Here is a 15,815-nt window from a genome sequence, read left to right on the forward strand (position 1 = left end):
ACACACACACACACACACACACACACACACACTAACGGCAATCGTTTCCGACTGTTCCGTGTACGTATTTTTATACCGCGTTCGACACGTGCGTGGTGGAATTCGTGTGTCGTTCGACGTTCGCAGTTGTCGTTCAAACGAAATGTTCGCACAGAAACCGGACGATTTCCCGATTCGTTGTTGCACCGCGGTATTTTCGGCGCGCTGACGCTTCGGACCCCGGTCGGAATTCGTTTTCCGTTTGAGTACTGTTACATTTCGTACCGTTCGAATATTCGGTGCAAGTACAATTCGACAACATTCGACAAATCGACCTTTTCCGATATCGATTACACGGTCGATAAGTGAAACCGAAAAGCGGTCGTATGCGCGTTATGGCGTACGTATTGTATTAAAAATAGGTACACGCACACAGACACCTAGTATCGGTGATTAGTAATATAAGGTTTTCGTACCTAGAATGTATGAAAAACTGTATTATATGTACATATTATTTACGAGTATGTTCCAATTTTAGGTCGACAAAATGTGTATGGTCTGCCTAAATTGTAAATCTCTGTCTGTCACCAAGATACAAGAATTTATAGTTAAGAATTTTAGTGTTTTTTTTTATTTTTTAAACCAATGTAACTTCACTGGACTCTAGTTTATGCTCATGTCGTGGACATGTAGTCAAATCAAGGGATTTACTTTATGCATAGGCAAATAGTCAAAGAATTTGATTTGTTTGCTGGGCAGTTATATGTAATGCATTGTGATTAAAAAGGAACATTTTTATAGTATTTGAAATTATATTTACTTATCAATCTTATTATTAATTGATCATTGTTATCCTATACGAATTAAATTGACATTTGTCTGGGTGCTGAATAAATTCAAGAGGCTCGTGCATCAAAACGCGTACCTCTACTTATCAATAGGTGAAAACCTGTGGTTGTTTTATTTTTATACTAATGGATTGCGAAAGTTTTCATTATACGAACATATATATTTAAATGAAAACAAAAATAAATAATTAAAAAAATATGTACATAATAAATGTTTATATCACTCGCCCAGCTACAGACATCGAGTTAAACGACTATGGGCGGACGGTAAAATAGCATAAAAATTAAATTCTTCGATTGCTCGGGTAAAATACACGCGGTGGTCGTCCGTGTCCGTTTACCATTGCAATTATGTCACCGTCCACGCAAGACGGTAACCGTGGTACACAGACGCTACCCGAGAACGGTATACCACTTGCACACGTATACGTATGGCACAAGGCGCGCGGCGCGGCACTAATCAATTCGTTTACATGGGCAATTTTATGTGAGTGAAAGTTTTTCGTTTTGTACATTTTAATATTTCGTGTTTTCGTCGCGCGACTCGTCATGACGTGCACATAATTACGTGTACTGTAACGAACATTATATGATGCACGTGTCGTCGGCCACCGTTTTTTTTTTCTTTTTTCTGTCTTCTTCCATCCGTGTTACGCTCGTTTTTTGGTTTTTTTTTTCGTCTCCGGCCGATCCTAGTGCCGAGATAAACACGGGCGCGATTGCGCAACACACCTTAAAAATCCTAATCTCGACATTGCAACGACGGTCTTATTAACCGCATTGTAATCCGTCCGGTTTTATGAGTTATTATTATTATCATTATCATCATCATTCGTTGTGATGAGCGTCGTGCGCGGAAAACGACCGGGGCGTATCGCACAACCAGATCGCAACCGAGTCGTAAAAATCGTATTACACGGCGCTGCGACCGTAATATATTATTAATAAACACGTTCGCCCATGCACAGTATTACATACACATTTTTACGTGTACCTGCAGCGGTTCCTAAACCATGTGCAGATACGCGATCACTTAATAGAGGTGAGGCGGCGCGGAGTAACATTTGAATACATTTATTTTTCGACTCTTTTGTCGAACAAGTAAAAATATTTGAACCGTTTGAACCGTTGAAACGATCGATAGTCGAATAATTATTGAAACTCATGTCTGTCTTTATTCGATTTCATCTATTCGCAAAAAACAATTTGTTGTGCACCGCAAAAAATACAACCGTACATTTCTATTGCGCTCGTGAACAAAACGATAAAAGCAAAGACAAAAGTTATTTATACTACGTAGTCAGTGCCGGCGGGAGGATTTGCGGGGCGCTTGAATATTTTTTCGTGAAGCCAAACAATTTCGTCCTGGACACCCTCGTACCCGTATGACATATTTTTCTGTTTTTACACAACGTTTTTCCTTAGTGCGGACATTATGTTATATCATCAAAACGTCAACAATATATTATTGTTCGTTGCACCTATTGAACATTATTACGTTGAAGTTAAACATTAAAATACCGTACACGTTTTCACATGGCAGGGGGCACTTGTTGCATTATTTTCAAACCCGTATTGTAGGCTTACAAAATTATTGAATCCCGCGAAAGGCGCGGAGTCCCGGGCCCTCCCGCCGGCGACGGACGCGGTACACGATGAATGCAATTACGGGACGCGTTACTGAAAATACAAATACGGAGAGACCGCGAGACCCGTACCAGAGACAAATACGAACCGGCTTCGGAACAATATTCCCGATCGAATAGAGTACTGATTTTCGAGACAAGCGATAAACGCATTTTTAAGAAGGCCTCGAACGAAAACCGTTCGGCAACAGCTGTGCACACGTTGTGCACACGCGACGACAGGCCGCGGCATTCCGCCGAGGACCTCTCGCGTTTCGTAAAGAATTTGTAAACGTTTATAGCCGACGCGCAACTACACGGTTTTTATTTTATTTCATTTTTTTTTTTTTCTATCTACGAGCTTCGTTTTCCCGCCGGCAGCCGGTCGCAGCCACTATTATGCACACACATATTAACGTACCCACGCCGGGCGACCGTGTTGACCCCGTCGACCTTAATACTTTCATTTCTCTTCTTCGCGGAGCGCGCATATTATGTACACCGTGCGTGCGTAGAAGCATGCGAAGACCGTTTAATCGCCTCGGCAATGATATTATTAAAAGACACGTACGCGCACGCCCGTTAACGTGTAACGCAATATATTATACGTATACGCGTAACAAACGTACGGACGGAGATTTTTTTTTTTCCCAGATGCTCTTCTTTGCGCTCGTGAGTTATGGTGGTTATTTCCCGCCTTTCACCACTGACGGCTATCCTGCGCGAATCGTCCGGCTCTCACGCGCGAGCGCAGAAAAAAAAAAATAACGCACGAGATAAGAAACAAATGGTATTACCCGCCTTTACGTCACAGCCGTCGCGACCATTACCATAGGTCCATAAGCCCGTAATGCCGGTGGAAAATCGCTGTCCTGCGTGCGATGTTATTTTCTAAAATGTTAACGGAAAACACAGAAGTAGTGCTTACGTTCACCTTGTGCTACTATCGACATAAGATCACGAATTCTGTCTGAAACTTCGTCGGGGAGTGATAACTTCCGTCCAACAAAACGTTTCGTCCATTTGCCGATTCCGTAATAAATTCCGAAGCACTCGGACGACGAGTCGTTCGTTTTTGGTTGTAGCATCGGGTCTGGTTGTGCGCAAACCAGTTGCACCGACGGAGGCGCAAGAGAGTCTTTTTTTCAGGTCAACCTGTAACAATAACAGCCAAATACCGCAAACGCTTTTTTCAACCATTTCAACAGCCCCGACAATTGGGCTCTAGTTGCGTCTAAGGTGTACAGAGCGATGTACAAGAATACCGTTTACGATATGATCACACGCGTGCTGACGGCCGTGGTATATCGATGCGCGTAACGGACATTTCCGTTTTCGTCGGTCGGGTTATTCACTCGGACCGTCGCAGCTTCCGACCTTCGGGGAGGCATGATACCACGCGGGGAAACGTAACGAAGCCAGGGCCGGCTCAAGGTATAGGTGAGCTAGGCACCTGCCAAGAGCGGCACTTTAGTAGGGGTGGCATTTTAAAAATTGACTCGTACATTTTTTTTAGTTCTATCGGTGTTATATAAGAACAATATTTAAATTGATTTATTCGTGAAAACCACACACCTATTCAATGATATTATCTAAAGTTATTATATTACGGCCAACGCTGGACGATTTCAATTATTCCAAACATATAAATAATCACACAATCACTTCCGTCATTTACGACAGTAGCGATAGTGATGGGTTTTGAGTAAGAATTATAGAAATCATTTTTAAGTCTTTACATTTAATTTTATATATAAAATAAAAAATTGTAATTTTTTTATGTAGATATGTTACACATAGGAAGGGGCTAACTTAAAATAAGAGTTCATTTTTTTTTTTTTTTTATTTTGAGGTGGCAAAATTTGATTTTGCCTAGTGCACTATTTTTACTATTTTTACTCGGGCCGGCCCTGAACGTAGCCGTGGCCGAGGGTGTTTGTAACGCGGCACACGCCGCGTGTTAAACGAACGATGCGCGTGTATACTCTGCGCGGAGTTCAAGGGACCCATCCTTATCCGCGGGGCCTCGGGGAAATCGATCAAAAGTTCGTCGTGAAATTGATCGTTCGCTGATCGCGATCTTATCACGCGCACCGCTTTCCGTACCGCCCACCAGTACGCGCGGTGCGTTTTCGTGCGCCGCGACAATCATCGCGTCTATGGCGGCCGGGAAATTTATGACGCGTGCGAATCAAACGCGCGGAAAATCCGAAACGCGACGGGTGTTTAAACGCATCGAACCGACGGAATCATGAGTCTGCACTGAACGGTCGGCCGTCGTCTCGATATTATTACGACGGTTGTTCTGCTGCTGCGGCCCAGGAACACAGTGTGCGAGAGAGAAAGAGAGAGAGTGTTGCGAAATCGCGTATTCATCGTTTAGAAGACGAACGTTGGCCCGTCCATTTTTCGCGCGCACAATATCATATATTATTACATATCGTATACGTGTCCAGGACTTGGACGAGAAAAGAAATTAAAAGAAGAAAAAAAAAAAACAAAACAGTTTTATATACCTCATCGTTTGAACGAGATCAAACGTTGTTATTAACTTTCGCGCGTGAAAAAAACAACAATGTGTTCTCCAACATCGAATAGGAATCGGAAGAATGCGTTTATCGCGTCGTAATGCTGCTGTGATATTCAAATGTACGACGAGGCAAATGTTCGGTTTTGACAACTATTATTGCAACGAAAACCAGTGCAGACGTGACGTATTTATTCGTTGTAAAATGTGCCCGTTTATCAACACGTCTTGTTTACAATGACAATTTAACGTTATCGCCCGTTATTGTTACTCGCATCATTCATTTCGGTCGGTTTTTTAGAAAGTTATTAAAAACGTTTTAATGCACCGCGTACCAATATGTATGTGCGTATTACTGTAATTCGTCTTTTCTCGTATCCGTACCGAGCTCGTTAATAAAACCCGCTTAACTATTTCGTGTGCACCGGTTTCGCATTCACGTCGCTGAACTTTATCGACCGTGTTGTTGTTGTTATACCTCGTTTATCGGGGGTCGACCGAGAACAAGTAGTCGCAGTTGTCCGTGCGTAACAACAATAACGTTTTCATGAAAATATGCTCGGAAATAAAAATGCAAAATGAACCGCGCAACACCCGCGACACGAGTGCGTGACACAAATCCAACGGTATCCAATAAGAAAGTTTTCGGGAAAAAAAAAAAAAAAAAACGAATAAGATTTTGAAACATCTCGGATGTCGCAAGTGTGCACGGAGGCCCGCGGTTGTTCCGTTCGTTCGACCTACCGGGGCTTTCGACGGGCGAGAAATCCAAACGATAATTGCGAACGAGTTACGGCAACACGTATGCGCACGTCGACGGCGCGTTATTACGTGCGCGCGGCTCGTGCGAATCGCAAACTTATAGTCGCCCCCGCGCGCGCACTTACCGGTCGCAACGCGCGTTTTAGCGGCCGTCAAACGTGATAATAATACGGTATTGTTCGAAACACGTACGGCGGACCGGATCACACGTTGTACGCGCGCATCGCGACGACGTGTTACGGGTACACGGTACACGTACCATACGGAATAGGAAACCGTTTGGGCACCGGAACGGACCGTTGAAAATCGATTGATTTACCGTCTGTTTACCGGAGTATGAACTATAGCATACCGGCACCATAACGTTGCGTTTGCATAACGTTGAACCGGGGTCGGGGTTCTGCTCGTTTTCGGCTCTCGCGCGCCGTGCCCAGCAGAGATATGTTCCCGTTCGAAGTTCAAGCAAACTCGATCGTATCCGAAGTCACCGGGAAAACGCGTGTTTCGAAAACGAAATCGCCGTAACCCAAATTCTCGGCTGCGACACTGAACACACCGCCGATCCTATTGTTGTTCACGGTTGCCGAGACCCGTGCGCCTATTATTATTATTATTATTATTATTATTATTATTAATGTGTTATATTATATTAGCAGGCAAAATAATTGCATCGTGGAACGTAATAAAAATCTGATTTCATAATAATATATAATAATATGAACATTATTATGATAATGATGTAATTCGGGCTCGCCCCGTTCGACAATAACGGGCAATAATAATAATTCGACATTAATAGATTGTTTCATAATAATAATAATAATAATAATAATATAGGAACATTATCGCCTTTGATGTTCAGTGGTAGGAGTAGCTGGTAATTTTTAAGTATTTTTTTTTTTTTTTTAATATGAGACATGGCGCAGTCTGATCATTTTTTTTTTTTTTACATACCCGTGTCTCCGTAATGCGTCGGTATTACGTGTTTTTACTGCTAACATTAATATTATATTATATTAGCTACCGAGAACTGAATCGTTTTTTATTTTGGTTTTATTTTTATTGCGGCTTTGTGTTAATATTCTCTTTGAAAATTTCATCAGTGCTCGTTATGCATCTACGTCACGACGTGTTTATTTTCGTTTCCAATTTGTCGTAGGAGGGTTGCGATACATCGATTATGTATTATTGTTATTAATTTACAGCTAACGGGTCGTTGTAATCGATTTTTTTCATTTTTAAAAATAGCACACATACAAAATTGTTCAGTACACTACATATTATAGGTTACGAAATTATACTTATCGACGCGTACACACGATACATCAACGCGGGTGTATACCGTCTGCATTGGTTTTCGTACCGATCGTCGATAGCATTACAATATGCATATATTCCACGGTGCGTACGATCTTCGTCTGAAAACGCAATCGTTATGTGAAATCATCGTCATCTGCAATGTTACGTAAAAGATATTTTACGAATAAAATGTGATTTGAAAGTTACGTATACATGTTATGTTCAATTTCATACACTAGCACGTACACCAATGTACTTGTTTACTTTTGTCGCGTTTGTCCGGTGAAACATATGTTAACTTATGTCCGGTGAAACATAGCACTGCAACATGCGTGTACTTGCACGGACGACGGCGTTCTAGACGTATAAATATATATGGTCAACAACTGTGGTGCCAACGGTAATGTTTTCGTATGAATAAGATCAATCGGATTCTGTACCGGCCGTAAAAGAATCGCTGATGAAAATTCGAGCCGAAAACATTAAGTGTTTAATAATACTATTGTCCGTACAGTATAATATACAATATAAACGTTTGTACAGAGTGCGAACGTTATGTTTGTATATTGTTCTGGCGATGACGTATAGAAAGTGTAATGCATTCCGGTCTGTCTTTCTAATTAAAAAATATAACTCGAAACTCGTTGAACGGTATGATTGGCACGATCGGTTTAAATAACATTGTTCGTGTCTGAAAGCAGCTAGGACACGCACCCACACACGGTAAATTCCGAATATTAACATTATATATATATATATATATATGTATAGCATGTGATACGGTCTTTCAAAAAAATGGTCGAAGAATTAATAATAAATCAACGGCATTCCAATCGTTAAAATTTCTTTTGGACGGAGATGATAAATGATTGAAAGATTTGAACGGTATATAATGTATATTACTAATATTGTTTCGGTGGAAAAAAAAAAAAAAAATTGAAAGTGAAAGACAGTTAATAAAACATCGTTTAAACGACGGATGAAACAATCCGGTGCGTATTATTACACAGAGTGTAATCGGACCCTTCGCCTTTCGAATGAAAAAATAAAAAAATAAAAAATAAAATACGATTCACATTCGTATACGTGATTATACCTGTACGTAGAACCGCCGGCCGCGCACCCGTGTCCGTACCGTGTACACGTGACTGTACAACGTATTATGTCTGTCGGAGTGGAAAAAGAAGAAGAGGAACAAGAAGAGGAGGAAAATAATAAAGATTAACCGCGAACACATTCCGGACGAAAGTATCATACACGTGAAAAAAAAAAATCAAACGTAATGGTGTATAGGTAGGTAAATCGTTTAGGTAGGGAACCGTGGACATCTCATAGTAGCGGGTGTGAATATCGCGCCCAAGAAGAAAGTGACCAGTTTTCGACAGTCCGCTGGCTGCACAGGTCAAAAACTCTTCCGTGAACAATAATCGCGTTAAACGCACGGCGGTGTTCGGGTCTCGTTGTTTCTTTTCATTTTTTTTTTTTTTTTTATCCCCGGTGTCGTCCAGACACGCGTGTTGTGTTCAACACCAAGTGTACCTGTACCGGTCGTCGGCCAAACGTTTGAACACAACAACATTGGTAGTGCGATATGTTCCGTCTGCATTCGTTTTAAATAAATATTTCGTATAATTTTCTTATATTCTTGTAAGTTATGCGTGCACCAAACGTTTAAGACCAATTCGACAAATCATCGGATCCATCATGTTCGGGCCAAATCTACTGCTGCAAGTAAGTAACGCGAAGAGTGACGATTACGATTTAATTTGACCGGCGGAATAACATGATATTAATGATATTACATCGCGAGCGTTCGGTCGAAATTACAGAGCACCTGCGAGTAATAATATTATTGCTGTGAACGGAGTAAATTTCGTTTTTTTTTTTGTTAACCCATCCAAAACGTTAACTTAAACCGGTACAATCGTCTGTCGATTGAATTAAAAGTTGTGGCGGAAAACGGTACGTCCTCAAAAACGCATTAATCGGCATTTCAAACAACGTTCCCATCTTGTAAACTGTACACGATTTCACTTGTTTTTTCAAACTTTATAGAAGATTAATTGTTAACATAGCTTGTAGTCAGTAGGGACAGGATCTCCACAACTAGAACATTTCAACGAACCGACGGAGAAAACATCTTCGAATTGTTTGCATTTTGATAACTCGAGATTGTATAAAATATGCGACGCATACTATTTTTTTTCCACAAAAATTTTACTGAGATATTCTGTGTACATTAAATTTTGTAATACAGTACATTATTTTCACGTCGATGTTCAGAATTAAATCATAACATATTAATAAAATAATTAACATTTAACATCGCATTTACATTTAATGGCTTGAATATGATAATTTTTCGATTTTTTTACAACTTTCTTTTGTGCTCCGCCGAGATTGAACGAGATTCCACTGTTTTATATTGTATTTTTTTATCTGATACATTGTATTCATGCATATTTTATTCATACGAGATTATGAGATATTTATTTATAAACATATGAGAACTTCTTGAAAAATTCGAGTTTGGGACCATAAAAATTTTGATATCTATCAATCAGATAATCAAATATTTTAATGACTCGTTTAATATTACTTGTAAGATGTACGTAATTGTTACTAACAATCTTATAGCAAACGCTTTCGTGTGAAAATAAAAGTTATTGTGACATTGTGTATAATTTACTGCGAATAATATATTATATAATTTGTTGATACATTTCTCCAGAGTAATTTTTACAATATGTAATTGATTTGTTAACATTACAGAACCTCTTGGAAATTTTCCAATTTCGAACTTAATAATATTGATACGTGCTGGATTGAGAACGTTGGGCAACGTATTATTTTATTCGATGATGTACCTATATGTAAATTTGCAGAGTAAAAATGTGAATAGAAATTTCATTTATGAATTAACTTTAATCCTATGAAAATAAATCAAATGCAATATTGTATAATACGGTCGAAATATTCATGAAGATATGTACCAGTTGAATTACTTCCGAAGTTGATGGTTTCATGAGATAACAATTATTATAAAAAAGAAACTTCACAATAGGTCATGAATTATTTAATTTATAAAGTATATCCAATATTCTCTTTGATAATTTTTAACTGTTTAGAAACTTTTCTCATGTTAGGATAAATGCGAGTAAAGGTAATTATACTTGTTGCTTAATATCACGGTGAATTGAGTGAATTTAATTATAAAGTTATTTAATTTTATCTGTAGGCAGTTATGAATAAAGTTATTTTTGCACATTTCATAGCTGTTCATAGACCACCACATGCGTTTCATCGTAGTGGAAATAAATAAGTTGGAGATAATTTGTATGCCGGGGAAACTTCGTGAGATTGAAAAATAAAAAATCCGTTCAAACAAATTACCTATACTAAATATTATCAATTAACATTTTTAACTAACAAGTGATGGAACAATAGTCGATCACAATCGATTCATTTCAAATAAAATCAATAGAATTATTTTCCTTTCATGGTCTTATAACATTTTAGTATTCAAATAATTAAAAAAAAGGAAAAAATACTGATAATTATACACGGTATTTTTTTTTTTTTAAAAAAAAAATTCTTACTGTTTATATTTTTCGTTTCGTTCGATTGTTAACATGTCCAGTGTTGGGTGGGTAAATTTGACATCATCGAAATTACACCATCACGACAATACGGGAAACGCACGGTGTACTCCACGTAAGTGATGTCAGAGATATTTTCCAGAACTTCAAACGATTCGACCATTGTTAATTTGAGTTGTAAAGAATTCGCACGGTTTTCTCTCATTGTCTTTTTGCTTGCTTATTTTTATTTTCAACAATTTTTCCTCTCCGTTCACATTGTATAATAATACGGATCGCCATTGTTCGAGGCGCTAGGTCTTCTCCCTCGTTACTGCGGCTACCGCATCGGATAATCTTCCAGCCGGCGGCGGAACAACGCCGGTTGAAATGTCCGCAATTAGCGTTACGCAATTAACTGCCGCGGTCCGTCGACGTTGCTCGCGGTGACCACAAAAACGTCTACCGGCCGACCGTTGCGCAATGCGTTTGTTTTCTTTTTTTTTTTTCTCATCGTCTTGTCCCTGTGTGTCCACCAGGTGTGCCTGCTGATCGGGTTGACGGCTAACGGCGCGTTGGCCCTGAACAACAACAACGTCGACCGGACGCGGCTGCAGACGGCCGTCGGGCCCGCGCCGAAACCTCGTCAAAAGCACTCCGCGTGGGGAGGCCACGACTCGCGACTGCAGCAGCCCTGGAGGCACCACAACGACAAGTCACTAGCACCGGCGGTGCCACCGTACGCCGTCAAGATGGAACCGGTGGTCCATTACTCGGAACAGGACCCGCTGTACTCGGGCCCGGCGAACGCGTCCGCGAAAATCGACTACGGCGGCCACGTGCCCGCCGCCGCCGCCGCCGACCTGGGCGTTGACTACGGTGCGCCCGTCCCTGGGCCGTACGGTGCCCCGTACCAGTCGGACTACTACAAGGAACCGGAACCGATCATCGAGATCATCATCAAGGAGTCCAACGAGTCGCTGCCGGCACCGCCGGCGCCGCCGACGCCCGCGCCCGTGCCGCGACCGCCGAAGGAACCGGTCCAGGTGTTCTACGTCAAGTACAAGAAGAATCCCAACTCTTACGGCGACAAGGAGGACATCATCTACGAGCGTCCGGTGCCCGCGCTCACGCCCAGCACCGAGGAGGTCGGTGAATCCGAAACGGTGTACTCCACGGAACCGTCGCCGCCCCTTTACAACAGTTACGTGACCGGGCCACCGGCGCCCAGCACCACGTTCAGGACGATCATAAAACCCGACTCCGAGGTGTACCACGGCACCGGGCTGAAAGTCACGTTCGGCAAGTCGGAGGAGAGCTGGAGCCCGTCGCTGAACGAAGCGCAGAAGCGAGACTCCGTTAGCGAGGCCAGTAACCATCAGAACAAAGTGAAAAAACACACCGACCAAGAGTACAAGCGAAGCTTTGTTCAACCCTCCCCGCAGCCGACGGACTATCAACGAAATATCAACAATTTCGAAGCTCCGCCGATCAACAATCAACCTCAGTTCAACGGCTTTAGCACTCCGAACCCGAACAATGAACTTTTGCCGCAGCAGCAGTTTAGGAAACCAAATCAACAGGTTCAAAACTATTTCCGAGAAGACAGTCCTCGTCCGAATTTCCAAGGCCAAATACCTATACTGAATCAACAATTGAAATCTCAACAAAATCATTTCGAAGGGGCTGTCGAACAAAGACCGTTAGAGTTTAAAGACGGTTTTCGTAACCAACCGTTCGCTAATCAGCCGAATTATCAACAATTCAATAACCAACCGAACATTCATCAACAATTCACCAATCAACCGTCGCACCAACAGCCATTCAATAACCAACCAAACCATCAACAGTTGACCAATCAGCAAAATCATCAACAGTTAAACAGCCAACAGTTCAACAATCCGCAGTTCAATAACCAACAGAGTCATCAACAGTTTAACAGTCCACAGAACCACCAGCATTTGAACAACCAACCGAATCATCAGCAATTCAACAACCAACAATTCGGTAACCAACCGAGACAACCGGAATTCCAGTCGAGTGCTCCGCCGAGAAACCCGGGCAATTTCCAGGAAAGGCCGGCGCAGATCAAACTGAATGGCGAAAGGCCGTTTTCGAACAAACCGTTCGAAACCCGTCTGCCGCAGAGCAAACCGTTCGAAAACCGACCGCCGCTGGACCGGCCTTTCGACAGCAGGCCGTTCGAGAGCCGCCCGGTTCCGGACAGACCGTTCGAAAGTCGGCCGGTGCACGACAACAGGCCTTTCGACAACCGCGGGCCGGTCCTCGGCAGACCCGTCGAAAACCGTCCCGTACACGACAGACCGTTGTTCGACAACAGGCAAAACCAAGGTCCGATTAACTACAGCAACTACAGGCCCAATAAGCCTCCGCCGCCGCAGAACATACCGTTGAACCCGAACCCGTCGTTCGTGCCAAGCGACAGACGACCGACCGTCCCACCACCGCAACTCCCGTCCAACTACAACACTCTGCCGATCAGTACGAAACATACGCTTGATTTGGCGTTCCCTTCGCAACAGCAGCAGCAACAACAACACCACCACCACCAACAACAACAACAACAACAACAACAACAACAACAACAACAACAACAGCAGCAGCAGCAGCAGCAGCAACAACAACAGCAACAACAACAGCACCAACAACAGTTCCAACAACCGTTCCAACAACAGTACAGGCCCGCGGAATCGCGTCCACTCATCAACATCCCGACGTTCCACCAACAGTCTATCAAACAGCAGTTCACTGCAGACGTGAAACCTACGATTTCGCAATACCAACAGCAAACGGTGAAACAACAGCCGTTCGTCCCCGAATTGAAACCGTCTCAAATTCCGCAGATCCAAATCACTCCGTCAAACGGTTTCAAACTCGAACCCAATCTGCATCAGCAACCAGCGCAGTCCGGCCAGTTCGTCGAGACGTTCACCAGGTACCAGCCGACGCAAACGGAACAAAACTTCCGTACCGACGAAACCCCTTGGCAAGTATCCACCCAACAGGGTTTGTTCAACCTCCGGTCGCAGGATTACAAAGAGCATATAAGCGCGAGTACGATTCAAAACGCAATCGACACGACGAGCAAATCTGCTCTGAGAACGACTGAAAAACCCGCGACGTTTTCGACGTCTCAGTACAAAGAGCGCAGCACTACCACACCGACTTCGACGGCGGTCCCTTTCAAGCCAACCACCACCGAAGCGGCTAAGAACGAGACCAAAAAGACAGATTTCAAAAACATCGCGTCCCTCCCGGACGAGGTACCCGACGAGTTAAGGGAACAACTCCTTTCCTCTGGAATTCTAAGCAACGCCGACATTCAAATATTAGACTATGATAAAGTAGGCGATATACCAATTGAAAGTTTACCTCCCGAAGCTTTGGAAAATCTATACGGTCAAGGCAGCGATCCAGTACCGTCGGTAGTTCTACCGCCGAACAAAGCTGATGTTCAGATGAAAATCATCAAGTACGACCCTACGACGGAAGAAGGGAAAAAAATCGAAGAAAAGTACACTAACAGACCCAAGTCTCAGACTCTTGACCCGGTCGCTTTGAACGACACGGGATATAATAGATTTTTACCACTGGACATTAACGGCACTCATTTCCCGATACCGGATTCACCGTTACTCAAAAACAAAGCCATCGGAAGTGTAGTGATACTATCACCTGTAGGATACGATCTGTCCGATGATCAGTCCCGTTCGTCCAGGAATACCGCGGTTAAAGTGAAAGGAGTGCATTTCGTTGTTGGCAATATTGTAAAAAATTTAGTCAAAAATCCAAGTAAAGAAAATTTTGAAACCTGGTTGAAGATAGAAAAAAATACACCTTCAGATGAACAGTCTGTTGTGCTTTTGGTCACTAAGTAAGTTAACTAACCTATAAATTAAACAAACATTTATTTATAAAAAAAAAAAAATAAACACCTACCACCATACGAGTTAAAATTAAATTAAATATTATTTTTTTTTCGATACATATAAAAAATATACTACGAGTACAATGCATATCATAATGACACATAAACGAACAAAATAATAATAATAATTATAATTTACAACTAGTTTCATCAATTGTCTTTGTTGACAAATTCACTTGTCCTAACTTCAATGTCCTAATAAACAAATCAATCCCGTAATTAATAGGATTTTAATTGTTTTTCGTTTTAAATTATTAAATTGTAAACGAATTATACCAGATGAAACACACGATGATGTATAGTTACATAAATTAAATAAAACATGACACGAACCTTAAACCAAATTAGTTACTAATATATTCAACGACAATTTTTCCAGGCCGAGTGATAAGGAAATCGAAAAAGAAATTTTTATGTACGACGTGACACATAATAAGGTCAGCAAATTGTCCGGTGAATTAAGTATGACTTTCGTGAACGTGGCCGAGTCGAACTCGCAGAGTCACGATTTGGATAACCTATCGTCCGAAGAGGAGATGGATGTCGCAGTATCTGGAAATAGCACCAGCGATGAAACTCCTATCGTATCCGGTTACAGCAAGACGAACAACTCCTCGGACTCAATTGTTGCCACTGCCAATAATTAGACTGATCTGTTAAACGTGTTATTCTTAAAGTTTAATTTAAACTTGTATACTTTTTTTTATTATTATTACATTCCCCAACCCACATTAAAAAAAGTTTAATTATTCGTCAAGTGGTATTCGTATACTTTTAAACGTCATTATGAATCTATATGAAATCGTACGGTTAAAATAATATTATATTGATGATACACATTTAAATATAAATATAATACAACGAATTTTAGTGTCTAGTGTACTTTTAGTGTACTTGTATATTTGAAATTTCATGTTGAAAATGGTTTTACATAATTGTATACTAATGTTTGGAATTCAAAAATGTGTGTACATAAAATAATTATCTTTACATAATATATAAAACTGTATTAAAATTATAATATAAAAATTGTGATTATAGGTATTTATGTAATTCATTTTGCGTTGATACATTCCGCGTGTACCCGTACATCCCGATGCGTAAATTAAAAATTGCGAATCGATGTAGCCACAGTAAAAAATAAATCGAAATCGAAAAATTAAAACATAAATGAGAAATACTTTTAAGTAAACAGCGAGCCGATAGGATGAATTCCGTCACGTACCTGCTATTCCAACACAATTATGA

At 41.3% G+C, this 15,815-nt stretch overlaps 1 protein-coding gene across 1 annotated transcript; it reads left to right on the top strand.

Annotated features, from left to right (window-relative positions):
• The first annotated feature begins 8,392 nt into the window (after positions 1-8,392).
• LOC112679487 (bromodomain-containing protein DDB_G0280777) lies at positions 8,393-15,429 on the top strand. Its single transcript, XM_025549308.1, has 4 exons — positions 8,393-8,771; positions 11,158-13,244; positions 13,320-14,513; positions 14,947-15,429. Exons 1-4 carry the CDS (start codon positions 8,745-8,747, stop codon positions 15,212-15,214), a joined length of 3,576 nt encoding a protein of 1,191 aa, XP_025405093.1. The 5' UTR covers positions 8,393-8,744; the 3' UTR covers positions 15,215-15,429.
• Positions 15,430-15,815: the final 386 nt, after the last annotated feature.

This window comes from Sipha flava, unplaced genomic scaffold (assembly GCF_003268045.1).
Source record: "Sipha flava isolate LNK unplaced genomic scaffold, YSA_version1 163_pilon_pilon, whole genome shotgun sequence".
Classification (NCBI taxonomy): Eukaryota; Metazoa; Arthropoda; class Insecta; order Hemiptera; family Aphididae; genus Sipha; species Sipha flava.